This window comes from Macaca mulatta, chromosome 1, assembly GCF_049350105.2.
Source record: "Macaca mulatta isolate MMU2019108-1 chromosome 1, T2T-MMU8v2.0, whole genome shotgun sequence".
Classification (NCBI taxonomy): Eukaryota; Metazoa; Chordata; class Mammalia; order Primates; family Cercopithecidae; genus Macaca; species Macaca mulatta.
In genome coordinates, this window is record NC_133406.1 from 154,565,614 (window position 1) to 154,585,973 (window position 20,360).

The 20,360-nt window shown below is 34.3% G+C and overlaps 1 protein-coding gene and 1 pseudogene across 4 annotated transcripts in view; one reads left to right on the forward strand and one right to left on the reverse strand.

The window, feature by feature from the left end:
• COL24A1 (collagen type XXIV alpha 1 chain) overlaps positions 1-20,360 on the forward strand; it is a 398,071-nt gene that overhangs the window by 111,355 nt on the left and 266,356 nt on the right. For all 4 annotated transcript variants that reach the window (XM_077987934.1, XM_001109249.5, XM_015144267.3 and 1 more), the window contains 2 exons: positions 11,980-12,033; positions 14,259-14,303. In XM_077987934.1, the coding sequence (XP_077844060.1) occupies positions 11,980-12,033; positions 14,259-14,303 (99 nt within the window). The remainder of the gene's footprint in view (positions 1-11,979; positions 12,034-14,258; positions 14,304-20,360) is intronic.
• LOC106999510 (uncharacterized) lies at positions 15,211-16,357 on the reverse strand (annotated as a pseudogene).

The following is a 20,360-nucleotide window of genomic DNA, read 5'->3' on the forward strand; positions in this document are numbered from 1 at the left end:
AAAAAAAAAAAAAAAAAAAGGCTTGCTTAGATCAGATAGTTGAAAGTGGTAAAATCAGTAATTGAGCAAAGCTCCACAGAATCTAAATCCAGAATCCTTTTCCTTACTGCTTAGATATTTCTGCTTTGTCTTCTACTCACACTGCTTAGAAGACGCATGAATTGTTTTTTCATGACGTCTGGCCAAATTGAGATACAGTTATTTTAAAGTTTAAAGATTTTAATATATTAAGATAAACTTACCAAACTGTCAAGAAATACAAAATAAGCCAAACGTTTTGTTTCCCTGCAATTACATTGAACTTAAAAGCTAATCTTATAATGGTTATAACAGTAGAAACTGCCATCACTACTGCTATTATCACCATTTTTAAGTTCTCAAGCACCGTAATAAGTATTTTGTATGCCATCTCATTTAACTATGCTCTGTTATACTTGAATACATTGGTGTGTTATTATTATTATTATTATTTTATTTTTACATTTTAGCTCTCATACACATATCCCAACAGAAAATGCCTTTCTATTTATTGGGCATCCAATTTCTAATCTAAAATTCTAAAGATTGACAATAGGTGGTTTGTTTTCTTTAGTCTTGTTTACTCCATTCTGTATCTTCAAATTTTCACCCTTCTCCTATCAATGTATGCTATTAATAAAAGAACCAAGAAAATCATTTGCCGTAATATATAAATTACTTCCAATGCTTAAAATGCTGCCTTACCCTTTGGCAATTATTTTAAGTATATTGAGTGTGAAGGCAGGGCGCGGTGGCTCACGCCTGTAATCTTTGCACTTTGGGAGGCTGAGGTGGGCGGATCAGTTGAGATCAGGTGTTCAAGACCAGCCTGGCCAACATGGCAAAACCCCATCTCTACTAAAAATACAAAAATTAGCTGGGTGTAGTGGCGGGTGCCTGTGATGCCAGCTACTCAGGAGGCTGTGGCGGGAGAATCACTTGAACCCAGGAGGCAGAGGTTGCAGTGAGCTGAGATCGTGCCACTGCACTCCAGCCTGGGTGACAGAGTAAGACTCCATCTCAAAATAAATAAACAAATAAATAAATATTAAAAATAACATAGAGTCTTAAGACAAAATAACTAACCTGCAATGGTGGAATTTTAGACATTGATGAGCAAATTGAATATTTTCTCAAAGCCCTTATATGTATCACTTAGATAACCACCAATTATTTCTTTTTTTTTTTTCCACCAATTATTTCATTTGCTAATATTGCTGATCTCATGTAGACATCAACTTGATTTTAGCTTTGGCAATGTATAGGTAATTGCTAGTTTCCTACTATAATGAATTATGAAATTATCCAGAGACCTTTATAGACAACTTCTGGTTTTATAATCCATAGGGAATTATAAAATTATCCAACCGGAGCCTATTGAATTGAAAAAGGGAGTTTAAGAAAACAGTGGAAAAGTAGTGAATGAAATGATTATGGGGCTCTTGTTTGATTGCACTCTTCTTTTTATTATAAAATTTGCAAAGCTTTATTGCTTTTAAAATATATGCATATGTAATAGATTTAGATCTTTTGAAAAATTGTATTTGAAAAACATATATTCATTTTTTCTGACTAATGTTTATTTTAAAGTCTGTCTAGTATGGTAATATATTATGTATGCTATATGTACTTTTTTTTATCATTTTTACCACAAAATGATTTGTCTATATTTATAAGGAAAATATGAATACTTAGAATAAAATACAGTTACAGCCACATGTCAACTTATGGCAAGGCTCACCTCAGAGACTGTCCCAGAATATATTATCCTATGTATAAATGCCCCCCTTATTCTTTCCGTTTATTATAAATAAAATCATCTTCAAAAGATATTATGCACCATAGGATTCTTGTATTTCAATTCAGATGATTAAAATTCCATGAGAAACATGGTCATTTATTACTGTTTTAATAACAGCAAAAGGAAAAGATCTTTTGATAATCTGTCCACTCTCCTTGATGTAGAAAATAGTAGGTGTGTAGAAGATGAATATGGTCATGTTCTCCTGGTAATTTGTTAAATTATGTTTACTATTAATTGTGAAATACAGAACAGAACTAAAAGATTCCAGGCTACTATGAAGTAGATGGATGACACCTATACCTTTGAGAGAATGTGATAGAAACCTGGAAATGCTGAAATCTGAACGTACCAGCATCTGAGAAACTTTTGGCTTTGCATGAGTCAAAAACCGTTTTAATTTTCTGCTGGTTTGAGAGCTATTTAGAAGTTTGGGCCGGGCATGGTGGTTCATGCCTCTAATCCCAGCGCTCTGGGAGGCCGAGGTGGGTGGATCATGAGATCAACAAATCGAGACCATCTTGGCCAACATGGTGAAACCCTGTCTCTACTAAAAATACAAAAATTAGATGGGCGTAGTGGCGCATGCCTGTAGTCCCAGCTATTCAGGAGGCTCAGGCAGAAGAATTGCTTGAACCCAGGAGGCGGAGGTTGCAGTGAGCCAAGATTGCGCCACTGCACTCCAGCCTGGCAACAGAGTGAGACTCTGTCTCAAAAAAAAAAAAAAAAAAAAAAGGAAGGAGAAGTTTGGATTGATGTTTCATTGTAGTACTGCTGTGTAGATACGATATCATTTCATTTACTATCATTAGGTAGAATCGTATTAGAAGATGTACTTTATCACAACTATTACCCTTAAGTTTTTAAATTCATATTTCTGGTTTTTTCTAACTTTTTTATTTTTAATTTTTGTGGGTACATAGAAGGTGTATGTAATTATGAGTTTCATGATATGTTTTGATTTCTGGGTTTTAAATGAGCTGGTTTCCTTAAATTTTAGGTAGAGCGATACAGTTAGTCTTATGAGCATGGAGTATGATTCAGTTTTAAAGAGTTACAACATATGATTTATAGAACAATAGTAGCTATTTTTAGAGAAATCTATGAAGTTTTATTAGCATTTTATACTTAGATGTTTTAAGACTGAATTTAAGCCCAGAAATTAGTAAATTACTTCACTTTCTGTTTTATGTATTACATGAAACAGTCTGACAGTCAATACGGTGAAAGCAATAGCCATAAAAATCTTCAAAATCTCAGTTCTGGTCTTTCTACCTATGGTCAGGATAAGTTTCTTTGGACTACTGAATTGGATTCTCAGCTGTGTAGTAAAGCTTCATGTTTCATATGGAATCGTTTGCAAAAATAGTAATCATATTATATATACATATAGCATGGAAATGAAGTAAAAGTCTTGTCTAAAATTGTCCAACGAGTTAGTAACGTTACTAATTTTACATTTGGGAAGATGTTGCTATAAATCACGTGCTCATACTGCTAGCCAAATGATCACTTATTTCTCTGAGTAAACACAAAGCATGGAATTAAGTTGTCGTGAATGAGCTTAGTGGTGTCTGTGTTTTTCTTTTAATGAACTTATAGATTTACAAATAAAAGCTATCTTCTCTTAGACAGTATAAATATTTTATGAATGCAATTGAAATGGACACATTTTATAATAGCATATTATTTTGGTTATTCAAGAGGTAATTATTTTTTAAAAAGAGAAAAGTATTTATTATTTAGCCTCATAATGGTATGTTTAAATTTAACATTTGTGTTTATTTCCACTTAAATCTTATTTCCCAGAAAGTTCTTTTTTCCCAAAATGAAATGTTATGTTTATTAGATTTAATTGATATTTGTAACACACTTCTTTCTTCAGTAAGGACCATTAGTTTGAAGTGGGAAAACTGTTTTTGTTAGGCATTTGGTATATTTTAGAACCAAAGATTATTTAAAAATAGTTATATTAACAAATTCACTTGTTCCTTGGTTTTATATTGTTGGCATTTGAAATGTTTTTTTATTCCTTGTATTTTAAGCCGTTTTTGATTTCAGGATTTTAGCATAAGTACTTGCTAATCACAACAATTATTTTTAAAGACCTTCTGTAATCAGTTATTATTAGTCAATGTATGTCCTCATGCTTTTGGATAGTGATGTGTAGTTCCGACCTCTTCCTCTCCTTCCCTCCTGCACTCCCTACATGTCACAATTGGATCAAAACCCTTAATGTTAAGTAATATTAGAGAATACCCTGAGGCTGTCTGTGCCTTCAATAAAACTAACCGTTGAAGATAGAGAAGCCCAAGAGTCTATAATTGTCTCATCCTTTTGCTCTCTATCTGTGGATATTTGAGTTCAACTCAAGTTCATTCTCCGAAGATTTCAGGAAAAGACAAGATAGTAGTCAATCTTAATTGATCAGGAGCCTTTCAACACCATAGAACTACTACTGTTTTGTTTTACATGCTTTAATGTCTTTATTTGAGAATCTTCTTGGAACATATCTGATGTGAGCCAGATTCTTTAAAAGCCTAAGTACACTGATGCATAACAGAAGAGAAGAATCCTGTTCAAAAAATAAAAATAAAAATAAATAGGGGAGGCAGGGAGAGAGGATTTGTTATGTATTTGATAACTTTAGATTTCTTATACCTCACTCCAAGTAGCTTCCTTTTTAGTGTAAAGTTTCCAAAGTTTATTTTGTAGTGCTACAATCAGGAAATTCTATAGTTGCTTTTAAAAAAGGCATTTACAGAGCTCTCAGCTTGATTTAATCAGTAGTCTCTGTCTTGTACCAAGTTAGCCATGCAAATTTATATGGCTCCACAGACCTAAAAAATTTATGCCAGAACTGACTTGCCAGGATTGAAAATAAACATGAAATTGGAGATGGGAGTTACTTTCAACAACACCTAGAAAACTGCTATCAGAATACTGATGTTTTTCAAGGAATTTTTCAGACCCTTAGAAATAGATTATAAATAATCAAATCACATTACATTTAAAGTTTGACAAACAGCAAAACTGTACTTAGTTTTCTTCCTCTGAAGATAAAAATATCACATCCTAGAATGGTGGGCAAAATAACACCCTTAAGGCACCCAGACTTCCGAGATGTTTACTTTTCTAATTACAGAAAGGAGTGCCTGTGCCTCTTTTCTCGTATGTTTTTCTGTTAGAAGAGTGTATTTGAAGTAAACTATATTTTGGCTTCTAAATCTAGAGTTAGAATTTCAGAATATAAAATCCTGGTGTTGGACATCTGTTATTAGTTTTTATCTTTAGCCCAAGACAGTCTTAAATACATATTGCATAGTAGCATCTCAGATACATACATTTTGTGGAAAATTTAGAGACTCTTGTTTGTTTTGTTTTAGGAAGAAAATGCAGTTAATTCGATCATAAAGTACAACTCTAGCTAGAACATTATGAAAAAGTTGTTATTAATTGTTAAGGAATTCTGCCTCCTTCAGGAAAAATGTAATTTATGTATTCTACTTTACTGGGCATAGTCTGTAGTAGCTATATTTGGCTAACATACATATATAATAGTATGACGGGATGTATGGAAGATTTCAGGACTTTTAATTAACCCCACCCCAGGGTTGGCATAGACACTAAGAAGAGGGACACCCAATGAACTACATATTATAATTTGGAGGAAGTCCAGGCAGAACATGATTGATTTCATAGGGATGTAACACCAGTGGGTGGGAATATGGAAATTATCTTCAGGGTGGATAACGTAAGGGACAACTCAAAGAGCCTTGTAGGTTATCAAAATCAGAAGTGTGAGTGCACATGTGGCAGTTAGGCCTAGGTTGGGCTCAGGGATGATATTCTCTAGGAGGGCGAATAGCAAGAATAAGGTGGGAGCTTTATTATTGAGGGATAGAACATGATGTTGTATACCACATCTGGTTTTTGGACACAAGAAAAAGGACACAATGTGGTAATCAGTCTTTTAGAACAGGGCCAGAACTTGAATCTGGAAATTGAGGCCCAGGTTAGCATTAAGCCTGCCTTGATGCCAAATCTCCATGAATAGGGCCAGACCTACTCATGTTTCTGCTGAAGTTTAGAATTAGTCTCAATTATGAGGATCCGGTTGACCCTGAGTGTGGATCAAATTGTCCTTGCTGTGAGGAAAAGAAGGGTGAAGAGATCAGATCATCACAGAATACTTCACACTCCAGCCTTTTCCTGCAGTGATCTTGTTTTATATATGAAGGATTTTAAAATACCAGTATTTCCTGGTAATATGTATTCATATGCAGAATGTGTAAAAATAACTTCTAAGTTAAATTTTAGTGTTTCTAATTCTAGACAAGTTAGTGTGATCCTGTATTTTCAATGCTTAGTTTTGGAACAAATTATTTCTGTTATATTATTAATGCCTGTTTAGTATTAACCTTCTATGATAATTTATATTCATTTCTACTTCAGATTAAATATGTTGTTTCTAAACCTTCCTCTAGAAATAACAAAATATGTTCTCCTGAAGGATTTTTGCATTGCTTTTGTTTTTTAAAAATTCTGTAAATATAGTCATTGTGACCATTTTATGGTTATCTTGGTCTTCTTATTTTCCTAGTTATTTTATATACATTTAAAAAAATTGTTTGTGGAGCTAGGAAAATAATGCTTTTACTGGACATGCTAAGGAAGAAGGTTTTCACTGTTTAAACATATTTAAATATACTACCAAATGTAGTATCTATGAGTGATCTAAAATATTAATATCACATACATGTATTCAGGCCTATCAAGTCTAATAAACTTCTTTTGGTCTTAGTGTTTAATAACTACCATGTTTGATAACAGGACCATTGTTAGACCCAGGAATCAGAGAAACTTGCTGTGGGCTCTGAGCTTTAGAGGGCCCTGCATATCATACATTTAAAATACTTGAGTGCCTCTGTCATTCAGGATCCAGCACTTAGCACTGGCATCGCATGCCCTGTGATCCTAGACAGTCGCTCTTGTTACTATGTATTAGCTATCTATTGCTATGAAACAAATTACATTGGTGGTTTAAAACAACAATAAATATATATTATTTTTATAGTTTCTGTGGGTCAGGAATTTGGTAGTGGCATAGTTGGGTGGTTCTGATTCATGAGGTTGTAGTTAAGATTTTGGTTAGGGCTACTGTCATCCAAAGGCTTGACTGGGGGTTGGAGGATTTGCTTTTAAGGAGGCTCACTTGCTGGCCAAGTTGGTGCTAGTTGTTGGTGAGAGACCTCACTTCCTCCCCATGGAGACCTCTCCACAGTGCTGCTGAGTATATTCAGAACATAACTTTGGCTTCCCCCAGAGTGAGTGGTGTAAAGATACTACAGCAAGGTGATAGCTGTGGTATCTTTATGACCTAGCTTCAGAAATTACACATTGTCACTTCTATATTCTTTTGGTCACATAGGCTCACATAATTCAGAGTGGGTCTGGACTACGTAAGAGCATGAATACCAGGAATCCAGGAATCAAAGATCACTGAGGTCCATCACTGAGGCTGGGTACCACAGTTTAAATTAATAATGTTTAGGCTTCAGAGAAATTCTCCACATCTCTTGCCTGTATCTTCATATCTGAATGCCGTGAAGGTTTGTAAGTGGTACCATTGCTGACATTGGAGACAGAAACTGCTCAAGATTTTGGTAAGGGTTCGAGAAGGCAGTAGAAGCATTTCAATCAAAGGAAAGAGAAATTAATTATCTAATTTTTCTCTCAGCATGAATGCAATAGAATCTTACATGATAAAAATATTGTTTTCTGGTAATTTAAAGCTTCTATTATCCTTTCTTTCTGCTATAATTTATTGTTCCTGAGGTAATAGAATTAGTGTGATATTTGCAACAGTTGCAATTGGAGACTGACAAGCATTTTCCATTATTAAACAATGCATATTATTATTAAATTTGTCTTTACATAAGTATGGACAAAAAATTCATGAAGTATGATAAGATTTTTTTACATTGGCAATAGATGGACATGAAATGCTAGAATGATAAAGTTTGAAATACAGATATTTAATAAGATTAAGTCAAATTTTTTAAAAAGTAAATACAAAAATTTTAATATTTTTTAATTTGTTGTTAATTATAATTTGTAATAGGAAGTAGACAGCAGTAGAAAATCTTCAGAGATGATCTACTTGAGATTTTTAAAACTAGAAACAACCGTAGACTTATGTTGAGCATTTACCTATGGTAAAATTTGGAAATAAGACTTTATATATTCTCTAAAGAAGATTTAATTACCAATTTAACTGGTTTTCTGTTTCTATTGCTATTTTACCATAATTAATAACATACGTCAAACTTAGCAGCTGAAAACAATATTCATTTATTATCTTGCAGTTTTCATGGGTCAGGAATCTAGGTGTTACTTCACTGAGTCTTCTGCTGTAGTCATAAGTTTGCAATCAAAGTGTCAGGCTGCATTATCATCTTTAAGCTTGACTGGGGGAAGGTTCATTTCCAGACTCTTTCAGGTTGTAGGAAGAATTTATTACCTTGAGATTGTAGAATGGAGGGCTCTGGCTTTTTGCCGGCTCTCGGCTATGGGCCACCCTCAGGTCCTATAGACTGTCCACAGTTTTCAGAGTCACCCACAGTTTCTTGCCACATGGACTTCTCCAACACAGCTGCTTACTTCATCAAACTCATGAGAGAAGCCTGTAGCTCCAGGCTGCTAAGACAGTCTTATATAGTGTAACATAATCATGGCAATGATATCTCATCACCTTTGCTATATACTATTTGTTAGATTAAGCAAGTCATAGGTGCTAGCTACACTCAAAGGGAGGATGTCATAGAAAAGTGTGAACACCAGGAAATGGGAATCTTTGGAGATCTTTTAAAGTGTCCACCACACTGATCATTGGAAATAAACAAGAAAATAGAAAATTATTCACAAGTTGAAGAGATTAGTTGAATTCCTGAAACATCGTATTCTTTATCACATAAAATATTTTAACTGATCAAAATGTGAAAAAGAGAACTATATACAGCACAGAAGCAATGGTGCGACTCTGGCATGCTCATTAGAAGGTGAAAATTACATTCATGAAACTGGCAAATTGAACAAGAAAAGCAAAAACTCTTGAGCTTTCCTATCTCTGTTGCATGATAATCCTGGAAAATGGCCGTTATGTCCTTTGGCAATGTGAGAGTATTTTTAGGAAAACACAATTTGATTTAAATTAATGATTATAATTTTCTACCAGGCAAATATAACAAAATATTTCATTCTTCAACATTCTTTCAACTGGTTAAAGAAATTATAGAGACTGTCTTTTGTATTATAAAATTAAAGGAAAAAGATACTGTTCCATATTTCACAAGCAATCTTGAAGACCATTTTTTGGCAATGAACCTATGTGGCTGCAAACATTTAGGCTCATGATTAAAAGAATATAGAACCTCACCTGTATTAAAAATATTAATGCAGTTATTAACATTGAAAAACAACTGAATAAACAATAAACAAGCAAGGAGATTCAACAGTATAAAACATTGGTATGATTTTCTTTAAAAGAAAATATTATGTATCTAATAAAGAGCCAAATAATGCCTTTGTGGTATTAGCTGTGCAATATTTCATAAAACAAGAAGTGTCTAGATTTCATAGAAATTATTTCAAAAATTGATAATACATGATCAGTATATAAGACGGATTAAAAGAATAAATCATCTCTGTCAAGAATAGAGAATTAAAATGAAATGTTTAATGAGTAATAAAGTGGGAAAAGAAACAATGCACAAGGGCTTGGTATGGTAGCTTACGCCTGTAATCCCAACACTATGGGAGGCTGAGGCAGGAGGTATCGCTTGAAGCTGGGAGTTTGAGAAGAGTCTGGGCAACACAGTGAGACCCCCATCTCTACAATGATGATAATAATAATAATAATAAAGAAAAATACATTAAAAATTTAAAGTAGATATTACTCAGCTCATCTAAATTATTTCAGGGGCAAAGTCAAAGTGAACAACTAATACGCGTGTTTGTGAACTACCGGAAGAATAAGAAGTTGAAATTAATGAGTATTGCATTGTTTTTATGCTGGTTGTAGAAAGTAAGTATTTTGTGATGAGGGAAAAATTGATCACAATTCTTTCCCCTCTTCTCTCTCCCATCTTCCCTCTGCTAGGTGGGGAGAAATTACTAATTTTGAGGGAAGGTGAGCCAGAGAGCAGTTTCTCCCACTGGATGCAAGGGACTGGGAAGGACTGGGGAGAACAGCACATTCTCTAGGCAATCCTGAGTGAATTCCCAAAGATGTTTTCAGCAATCCCACTCCTTGTTCAGGTTGTTTTTTAAGAACAACTTTATTGACATATAATTCACATACCATAAAATTCACCTTTAAAGTGTATAATTTGGCAGTTTTGAGTATATTCAGAATTGTGCAGCCATCACAGTATCTGATTTTATAACATTTTCATCACCCCCAAAAGAAATCCTGTACTCATTAGGAGTCACTTTCCATTCCTCCCCCACATCACCAGCCACAGGCAACCACTAATCCACTTTATGTCCCTGTGAATTTGCCTGTTGTGGACATTACACAGTAATGGAATCATGCAGTGTGTCCCCTATACTTTATTATTTCAGTGAGGTTTCTGAAAAACCTACTTATGATCTATCTAAGAAAATCAATCATCTCTTATGTTTCAGACTTACTGTAGTATATATTTCTTCTACTTTTTCCATTACCTGTGTGTCATAAATACTTTCAAATATCCATGTTAGCTCATACTGAATAGGATAATATATTGCAGAATTGCAAGTTGTTGACAACAAAATTTGACTTCCAAAGACAATGAAAGTAAAATGCTTGCTTGAACTTCAACTAACTTTGAAGGGAGTATGGCTACAATATATTTGGCTACACAGATGGTTTTTACATTATCCTTTGATTACAGGATAAGGGAAACTGTGCTCCTAGTAGGAGTTAACTATATTTTAGAAACATTGTACATTTTTTCAATTGTTAAACTATCTTTTAAGTTTAACCTATTCATTTTTGTTCTGGGAACCAGTAATTTTTGGCAGTCTGTTAAACATAATATTTAATACTGACTTGCCTAAGTAAAGAGATTATAAGAATCTAATGATAGACTTTTATTTTTGTTATTCCTGGTTGTTGTAAATGAATATTATGAAAATATTTATAATAGTAAGTCTTATAAACATTTTTATAAAATAGCCTCTTAAAAAGTGAGCTTTAAAGTTGAGGAATGGTAAATCTTTAGAGAAAAATGTAGTTTTATAAAGTAAGAGTAGCTGAGCATTGAGTTATTTTACAATAGAATCTACAATGAGAAGGTTTGTTATTTTACCGTCCTTCATAGTTTTACCATGTAGAATTCTCAATAGGCATTTGGGAAGCTTTTAATTTTCACCTCATTTTAAGTTTGTAGTATTTATGTGTATTATTCCTTTCCTTAATAAAATTGTACTTAAAGGATTTTTTGTTTTACATATGTGTCTTGGAATGATGATTTAAAGTATTTAGTGCAGCACAGTTGAAAAAGCATGGACTCTAGATCAGTCTGTCTCCATTCACATCTCTGTCCCACCCATCTTTAATGGTCTAACCTTGAGCAACTGACCTACACTCTCTGTGCTTTAACTTCCTCAACAACAATGTGAGATTATTAGTATCTATTAAATAGACCTGTTATGAAGACGAAATGAAGTGTGTATATATAATTATGTGCATAAAGCCTTTAGCACATGGTAAGTGCTTAATAATACTAGCTGTTTTATTCTCTGTGGAGTGAGTATAGGAACAGTTTGGAATAGCAGAGATAACTGAAGATTGTTCAATCAGAAATCTTCATTATTTTTCCTTTCATTTGGTGATTTTTTATGTATGATGAACAAACTTCAGTTTCATTTTCTGTATATGTTATGTGGCATATAAAATAATTTTATAACATATAGAAATATTGTATTTAGTTTTTTATTTTTTGAAATATTGTATTTAAAATCAATTACGTGTGTTATACAAAAGAGTGTGTTTGTTGCATTACAGTTTAAGAGTTAGGAAATAAATATTTTCTATTACTAAATTTTTTATTAGAAAATACAGCAAAAATGAATTCTTTATATATGTTGGCATTCTTCCTCTTTCCCTGTGACAGGGTTTTCCAGGTGACTTTGGAGACAGAGGCCCTGCTGGTCTTGATGGCAGTCCTGTGAGTACATTATGTTGGTCCAGTCTTGCGTTCTAACATCATTCATACTTTATAGCACTGCACTTACAGTCCTTATTATAATATTTGTGAATAAACACTATTGGAAAAACAGTCTCCACACGACTGTGCACATTCCAGTTTGTGATTTTTCAACTTGGGAAATAAGTCAAAAATATTTCAAATTTCATCATGACATTCAATCTTTAAATTAATTATTTTGATGATGTTAAATAGGTATAACTGCTTAAGTAAAATATTAAAAATATATGATCACAATATTGGCTCTTATACATGAAAGTACCAACAAGACTTATATAAAAATTGTACACTCAGTGATTGCTCTTTGGATTCAAACCTGTCATTGATCCACCTTACTTCTTAGTGTTTTAGGGAAAATTATTCTACTTTGGGATTTTTTAACTGTCAATGTTCAGATTGAGAAAGAGTTACTGTCCTAAAATTAGTTTAATTATATCATCAAAGAATGATGATGGATTGCTATTTTTTGGCACTAGGTAGAAACAGCTTTAGCTTTTGCCCTTAAAAAGCATCCAATAGCTATTTCCCAATCTATGCCATTTACATATTCTTTTCATAATTTTAAAGTGAGTTAGAAAAAACACAAAATCTCTGTAGCCTAAATTGGGAATAGTTCCAATAATTACACATAAGTAAATCACTAATATAAAGAGTTTAAAATAGTTTGTTTTTCTTCTTTTTTACTTCTGTTTTCCAAATTAAAACTATATTAGCTCATTCAGTGAATTCAGCCAAGGTTTCATTTGTTATAAGGCATAGCAGATAAGAGTAGAACTGATTTTCAAATACATTGTTAAAAACTTGAATGATGTTTTAAGTGGAATGTTTACCTTTATTTCTTGCATATGATTCTGAAGAGTATTTCAAGCATAATAAAGTAAACATTATTTATTTTTAATGCCATTTGTGCTCTTGTGTACCTAGTGTGAAGCCATTTTACATAATTTTTTGTCAGTTACTATCCATGAAGTCTATTAAGACTCCCAGAATATTTGAAGTTTTCTTTTAAATTATATTAATTATATAATTATATAAATTATATAAATTATATTAATTATATAATTATATAAATTATATAAATTATATTAATTATATAATTATATAAATTATATAAATTATATAAATTATATAATTATATAAATTATATAAATTATATAAATTATATAATTATCTAAATATGTAATTAATATTAATTATATCTTAATATATAATTGATTTATATAATTCAATTAATATTAATTATATAAATTATATTAATATTAACATTTTCCTAGAATATTTAAAGTTTTCTGCTCTTCATTTAAAATATAATAATGTTTCTTCAGAAGCATTTTGAGTTTTTAAAATCTTTAAAATACAAGAGTCAACTGGATATATTTAGTTTACTGGTTTATAATCCCCTATAGTATATTCTCTGCCTTTGTTTCAGAACAGAATTTGAAATGCAAAAAAAGAAGGACATTCATGTACTTTGTGCCTTGTAAATAACGTGACAGTGACATAAAGTGAATTAGGAATTATCTTAAAGACTATAAAGTGTAATGACAATGAGTTCAAAAGACCAATCACAAATCAGCTGGAATATTTAATAATGATCATTAAAATCTGATACTTACATAAATAATTTAACAGTATTGAAAATTTTATAATTTTTATAGTGCCTTTACATATGACAAATTTTATTGTGATTTTTACAATGAGAAGAGATATTGGTATTTCTGTTTTAATGAGAAAAATGAAGATTAGAGAATTTAAATAATGTACTTCAAAAGAGTCGATAGTGTTTTAAACCATCTGAAAATGTTTTTCTAATCCTACATGCTGACCACCTGTCTTTTCATAGAGTAGATAGCCTAATTAAATGTACAGTGTTGATTATTGATGGGATTTACTTCCTTGGTTAAATACGTAGGAAGCAGAGAGGACTCTACTTAAGCTAGAATTAAGTGGTAGTCCGGGCCTCCAAAAGCATTTAGCCAAGGGCACTTGTGAAGAACATAAACGGCCACCATGGGTTTGTCCTTCTCAGGAGGATGCATAAGATTAGGGGAGTTTCAGAAGTTAGCTATAATAGAAGGTACATTTTGATGTATTCTTAGCTAGAAAGTTTTTGTGTTTATCTTCAGAAATACCTTCAGTAGTTGGGAATCAAATTTAATAAGTATTGCACATTTCTTTTACAATAGGGACTTGTAGGTGGCACTGGTCCTCTGGGGTTTCCTGGGCTTAGAGTGAGTATCACTAAATATCATCATTCTTAAAAAAATATTTTATTGTGCAATTTATATATGTTAGATGTGTTTTTGAAACTTAGGAAAATGAGAAGTTTTACTGTCTTTATTGGTTATCAACCTTGATTAAATGTATTTTTCAACCAGATATGAATAATTAGACCAGTAGTGTAAGTCAAAAAATTAATGTATTTTATAAGAAAAAATAATGATATATTTTTATAGACCTGTATGTATGTGTTTGTACCTGTACGCTAAAGGATACCTAAGACAAAATTTCCTCAAAAGCATAAGACATAGAAGACCCACTTCTTTCCTTTTAAAAAAACTGTCAATTATTTTCAATACGTAATAATTGTACATATTTATGGGGTATATGTGATATCTGTTACAAGAAAAAATGTGTAATGATCAAAATTTGAATAATTGGTGCTTGTATCACCTCAAACACTTACTATTTCTTTGTGTTAGGAACATTCTAATTTCCCTCTTTTATTTTATTTTGAAATCTGTGATCAACTATTGTTAAAAATAGCCACTCTATTGTGCTATGAAATACTAGATCTTATTCTTTCTAACTGTATTTTTGTATCTATTTATCATCCCTTTTATATCCTCCACCCCTACCCTTCTCATATATTTAGCTCCCACATATTTGTGAGAACATGTGTTAGTTACGTTTCTGTACCTGGCTTATTTCATTTAACATAATGTCCTCCAGTTCTGTTCATGTTGTTGCAAATGACAGAATCTCATTCTTTTTTATAGCTGAATAGTATTCTATTGTTTGTATGTACCACATTTTCTTTATTCATTCATCTATTGATGGACACTTAAGTTGATTCTGTATATTGGCTATTGTGAATACTGCTGCAATAAACACGGGAGTGCAAATGTCTGTTCAATATATTGATAGCCTTTCTTTCAGTCTTCTTTCCCTTATCTTTAGCTATCCCAAAGCACAAGGTGACAGCTTGGTCAAAGAAGTCATGGCCGGGCATGGTGGCTCATGCCTATGATCCCAGCACTTTAGGAGGCCAAGGCAGGAGGGTTACTTGAGCTTAGGAGTTTGAGACCAGCCTGGGCAAGATGATGTGATCCCAACTCTACAACAACAACAACAAAAAAAAAAAAAAAAAAAAGAAAAGAAAAGAAAAAAGAAAGAAAGAAAAAAGAAAATTAGCCTGGCCCACTGTGGCAGCATGGCAGTTCTGGTGAAGCCCCCTCCCTGCCATTTGGTTTCCTTCTGCCAAGTGGCTACAGGCTGCCCTTCAAATCTTCATTTGTCCCTTTTCACTTCTTGCAAAGCAAACCTTTGAGAGTTTGTTGGAAATGGCCTTTGATGACCAAAGATACTAGAGTGTGTGTGCTTTGTCCTGTATTGTGATGAATGAGAAATGCGGACTTCCAGCTCTTTTGTGAAATATGAGACAGACCTAAGAAGTAGGTCATCTGGGATAGGAGTGGTTCAGTGTTGGGGGTAGACAGTCACCCAGCCATGCTCCACCAGGCCACCAGTGCATATTTGGCTGGTGATCTTCCAAGTGCATGAGACCTGCTGTTCACTGATTCTCCACCTCAGTTGGTGGCCTCCAAGATGTCAGCAGCACCCCTAGGGCCCTGTCTTCAGCATGTTACAAAGCCTCAGAGTGGAAATTCTTGCTAAGGCTCTATGTGGATGCTTTTCTTCCATGGCTTAAAGGAGACACTGTACTCTAAGCTTTTGACCTCATGCCTTGTGTAGTAAAAAAGATTTGGGGTATTTTTTCTTTTGTTTTTGAGAGGGTTGCGTTTTGTTTTTGTTTCCTTTTGTTTTTGTTTTGGCCTTTCTTCTTTGTCTTTTCATGTAGACCAGATATTTGAAAGGGCAGACAATGGCTAAAGGTATAATGTGCAGCTTGTTTATATATTATTTTGGGAAACTTACCTTGGATAGGAAGTGGAATTATGGATTCTCCAGGCTGGTGCTGGCACACTCAGCCTTCGCCCTTTTCCTCCAGTTCAGTACCTACTGTTTCTCCTTTCAAATATGTGATTGTGCTAGCTCTTTCCATAGGGAAGAATTCTCCTTATTTAAATAAAAAAGTAGTTTAAAAAATAAAGCTGAGAAAAATGTTTCAATTAGCCAAGTGAGGTAGAGCACACCTGTAGTCTCAGCTACTTAGGAGGCTGAGGTGAGAGCATCTCTTGAGCCCAGGAGTTAGAGTCATCAGTGAGCTATGATCATGCTGCTGCACTCCAGCCTAGGTGATGAAGTAAGGCCCCATCTCTCTAAAAAAATCAAATAAATAAAAATAAATAAGTCAGGAGCTCATTTATTGGAACTGTGGTAAAATTTAAGTCAGCATAAGCTTTAACTTGCCATCTTGGGATAACATGAATATGGGATTTAGAGTCAAAGAACCTGTGTGAGTCTGAAACATTTAAACTTTTCTCTAACATAATGGTAAGATTTGTAGTAGTAGTAATAATAAAATTACTGAGGGCGCCTCACATTTATTTACTATTTTCAGTGGACTGGCCACAATTGTTAAGTCATTGCATTCTCAGACCAACCCATGACTACTGAGCTGATAAGTGTTTGAGCCCAGATTTGAAGCCAGGTGATCCAAATCCAGAGTCCAGAATTTTGTTGGGCTGTACCACCTCCTTAAAACTTATACTCCCTTAAGTGTATATTATCTACCTTATAAGATTTCTTTAGTCCTTCCTGAGAAACTCTATGTGATGGTGGAACACAAATTGACTTTTTTTTTTTTCTGAGAACTTAGAATAGGGTTAAACCTGTAGGTATTAGTCAATGGGTAGAGAAAGGAAGTAAGCAAAAGGAGTTAGATTCCAAAGATGCTCTTCATGCAGTTTTTATTTAATCTATTAGCATGGAGTTGATTAGCTAAAGCGCTTCTGTTATTACTCTCAAAATTAAGACCAAATTTTTAAAACATGGCCCAAGATATCTAGTCTGGTTTGGTTCTTATCCACATGTTCATTACATACTATTTGTATACTAGCAAAGCTGTTAATTCTCAGATGCCATGCAGCAGCATCTTTGCTACAAGGTTTTGCACATGTTTGTCTACCTGAAACACTATCTCTACTTTTCTCCAACACTTAGCACACTACCTGGCACATAAAAGTACTCAGGAAAAATAACTGAATCTTCTGTATTTTCTCTTTCTCCATTCACCTTTCAGTTCATGGGAAGAGATTCTACAGAAAAGGAAATGGCTAATGATAACTGTATTAGTCCATTCTCACACTGCTATGAAGAAATAACTGAGACTGGGTAATTTATAAAGGAAAGAGGTTTAATTGACTCACAGTTCCACATTGCTGGGGAGGCCTCAGGAAACTTAATATCATGGTGGAAGGCAAGGAAAAGCAAGTGCCTTCTGTAGAGGGTGGCAGAGTGAATGCAAACAAGGGAAATGACGGATGCTTATAAAACAATCAGATCTCATGAGCCTCACTTACTATCGTGAGAACAACATGGGGCAACCATCTCCATGACCCAATTATGTCCACCTGGTCCCGTCCTTGGCCTGTGGGGGTTATGGGAATTACAATTCAAGATGAGATTTTGGGTGGGGACATAGCCAAACCATATCATTCTGCCACTGGCTCCTCCCAAATCTCATGTGAGGACACATTTCAAAACACAATCATGCCTTTCCAACAGTCCCCCAAAGTCCTAGCTCATTCCAGCATTAACCCAAAAGTACAAGTCCAAAGTCTCACCTGAAACAAGGCTAGTCCTTCCATCTATGAACCTGTAAAATTGAAAGCAATTAGTTACCTCCTAGATACAATGGGGGTACAGGCACTGGGTAAATACTCCCATTCCAATTAGGAGATATTGGCCAAAACAAAGGGGCTACAGGCGCCATGAAAGTCCAAAATCAAGTAGGGCAGTCATTAAAACTTAAAATTCCAAAATGATCTCAATTTGACTCCATGGCTCACATCCAGGTCACACTGATATAAGAGGTGGGTTTCCACAGCCTTGGACAGCACCACCCTGTGGCTTTAAAGGGTACAGACCCCCTCCCAGCTGCCTTCATAGGCTGGCATTGAGTGCCTGCGGCTTTTCCAGGTGAATGGTGCAAGCTGTTGGTGGATCTACCATTCTGGGGTCTGGAAGATGGTGGCCCTCTTTTCACAGCTCCACTAAAAAGTGCCCCAGTGGGGACTCTGTGTGGGGGCTCTGACCCCACATTTCCCTTCTACACTGTCTTAGCAGAGATTCTCCATGAGGGCGTCACCCCTGCAGCAAACTTCTGCCTAGACATCCAGGCATTTCCTTACATCCTGTGAAATGTAGGCAGAGGTTCCCAAACCTCAATTATTGACTTCTGTGCACCTGCAGGCTCAACACCACGTGTAAGTAGCCAAGGCTCAGGGCTTGCACCCTCTGATGCACCGGCCTGAGCTCTGTGTTGACCCCTTTTAGCCACAGCTGGGATGCAGTGCACCAAGTCCTGAGACTGCACAAAGCAGCAAGGCCCTGGGCCCAGCCCAAAAACCATTTGAGAATTAACCATCAGATAGTAAGAGCCATCTTTGTAGTCCTCATCTCTTCTAAATTGATACAGATGGTCCTTTCTACTTTTCAAAGTAGTTTCATATACATATCTTATTTGCTCCTCAATGAGTTGTAAAGTAAATAAAGCAGTTATTGTTACTTCCATTTTACATTCATTACTTTTAAAAATTAAAACAACATGAGCACCTACCAAATGGCTGAACTAACTGCTAGGCCTAATAATATGAACAAGTTAAGATTCCTATTTTTGGCAATATTACAATCTAATGGCATAGAAGGAAAAATAAGTAGTGTCATATACTATGATTGCTGCTATAATGGATTAAATGTAAAACCACTGAGAAAGGAGCAATTTGTGTTATCTTGGAAAGTCAGAGTAGGCTTCACAAAGGAGATATTTTGGGGGCTATATCTTGAAGATTGTATACGAATGGGGTGGGGTGAAAGGGGGAAGAGGGTTCTTTAGATACAAAAATACTGTGTTCAGATACACAGAAGATGAGGGAAAATGAATGTTTGGGAATGGAAAGAGGAGTAGTGGGATTGTAGCATAGGAAGTAGGGGGTTGGGAGCAGAATGGAAAGAATTGAGGTTTTGAAAGTAATTGGGAAGGATTATGGAGAACCTTTATATTGCATAGTAAACAACTTGTCTGCTTGCCCAGAGCAGCAGCCTCTGCTTTATCTCTCAGATGTTCCCTTCCAGCAGGTTTAGTTTCTGATAAAAGATGCTATTGCTTTAACTAAATTATTTTTTCCATGCAGTTGGTCATCATTGTTATATGCTTTCTTAGACTAGTGACAATGTGTATCACGTATGAGTATGATGGGTGTGATTAAAAAGAACCATGTGGAACTCACAGTCCTTTCTGCAGTATACTCATATGAACTCTTATTAATTGGCCAGTGACTGCTCTTTTTAATATAAATAACTTATCCTTTGGGTCTCTCTATTTCTTTGACTTTAATTCAGAAGTTCTCAGAGGAGCTGTGTGGGAGGCGCCTCTGTCTCTGATACCATATCCCAAACACCCTCAGCAAAGCTCCCGTGCACAAAAGTATTTCTTCTGTCTGTTCCACATTCTTGTGGAAGATGAGTTGGTAGGTAGGGAATGCTGAAGGACTTTCAGGTTACCTTTGTAGAACTGAGAACTGAGTTACTTTCAGAAGGCTATAGTTTCTCAGGAGTAGAATTTCCACTCAATCTGTGACATGCTGTTTCTTGGAAATTTCGATTCCATAGTATTCAATTTTACTTTATAGGTCTTTATTTTTCTAAGTTCATTATAATGTATTTTTCATATCTCCCAATACTTATCATTAGGTGATTTTTCTTATAGAGTCACTGAAAAGTAAAATAAGATATTATACATACAAAGTACATTCATCTGAAGATGCCAGTAATATACTTACTGAAAAAAGTTAAGAATATTATTTTATCTATGATGAAAACAACAGGACATAAAGAAAGATTTTTTTGTGTGTTCGTTAAGATAGTCCTTTCTATACTTTCTT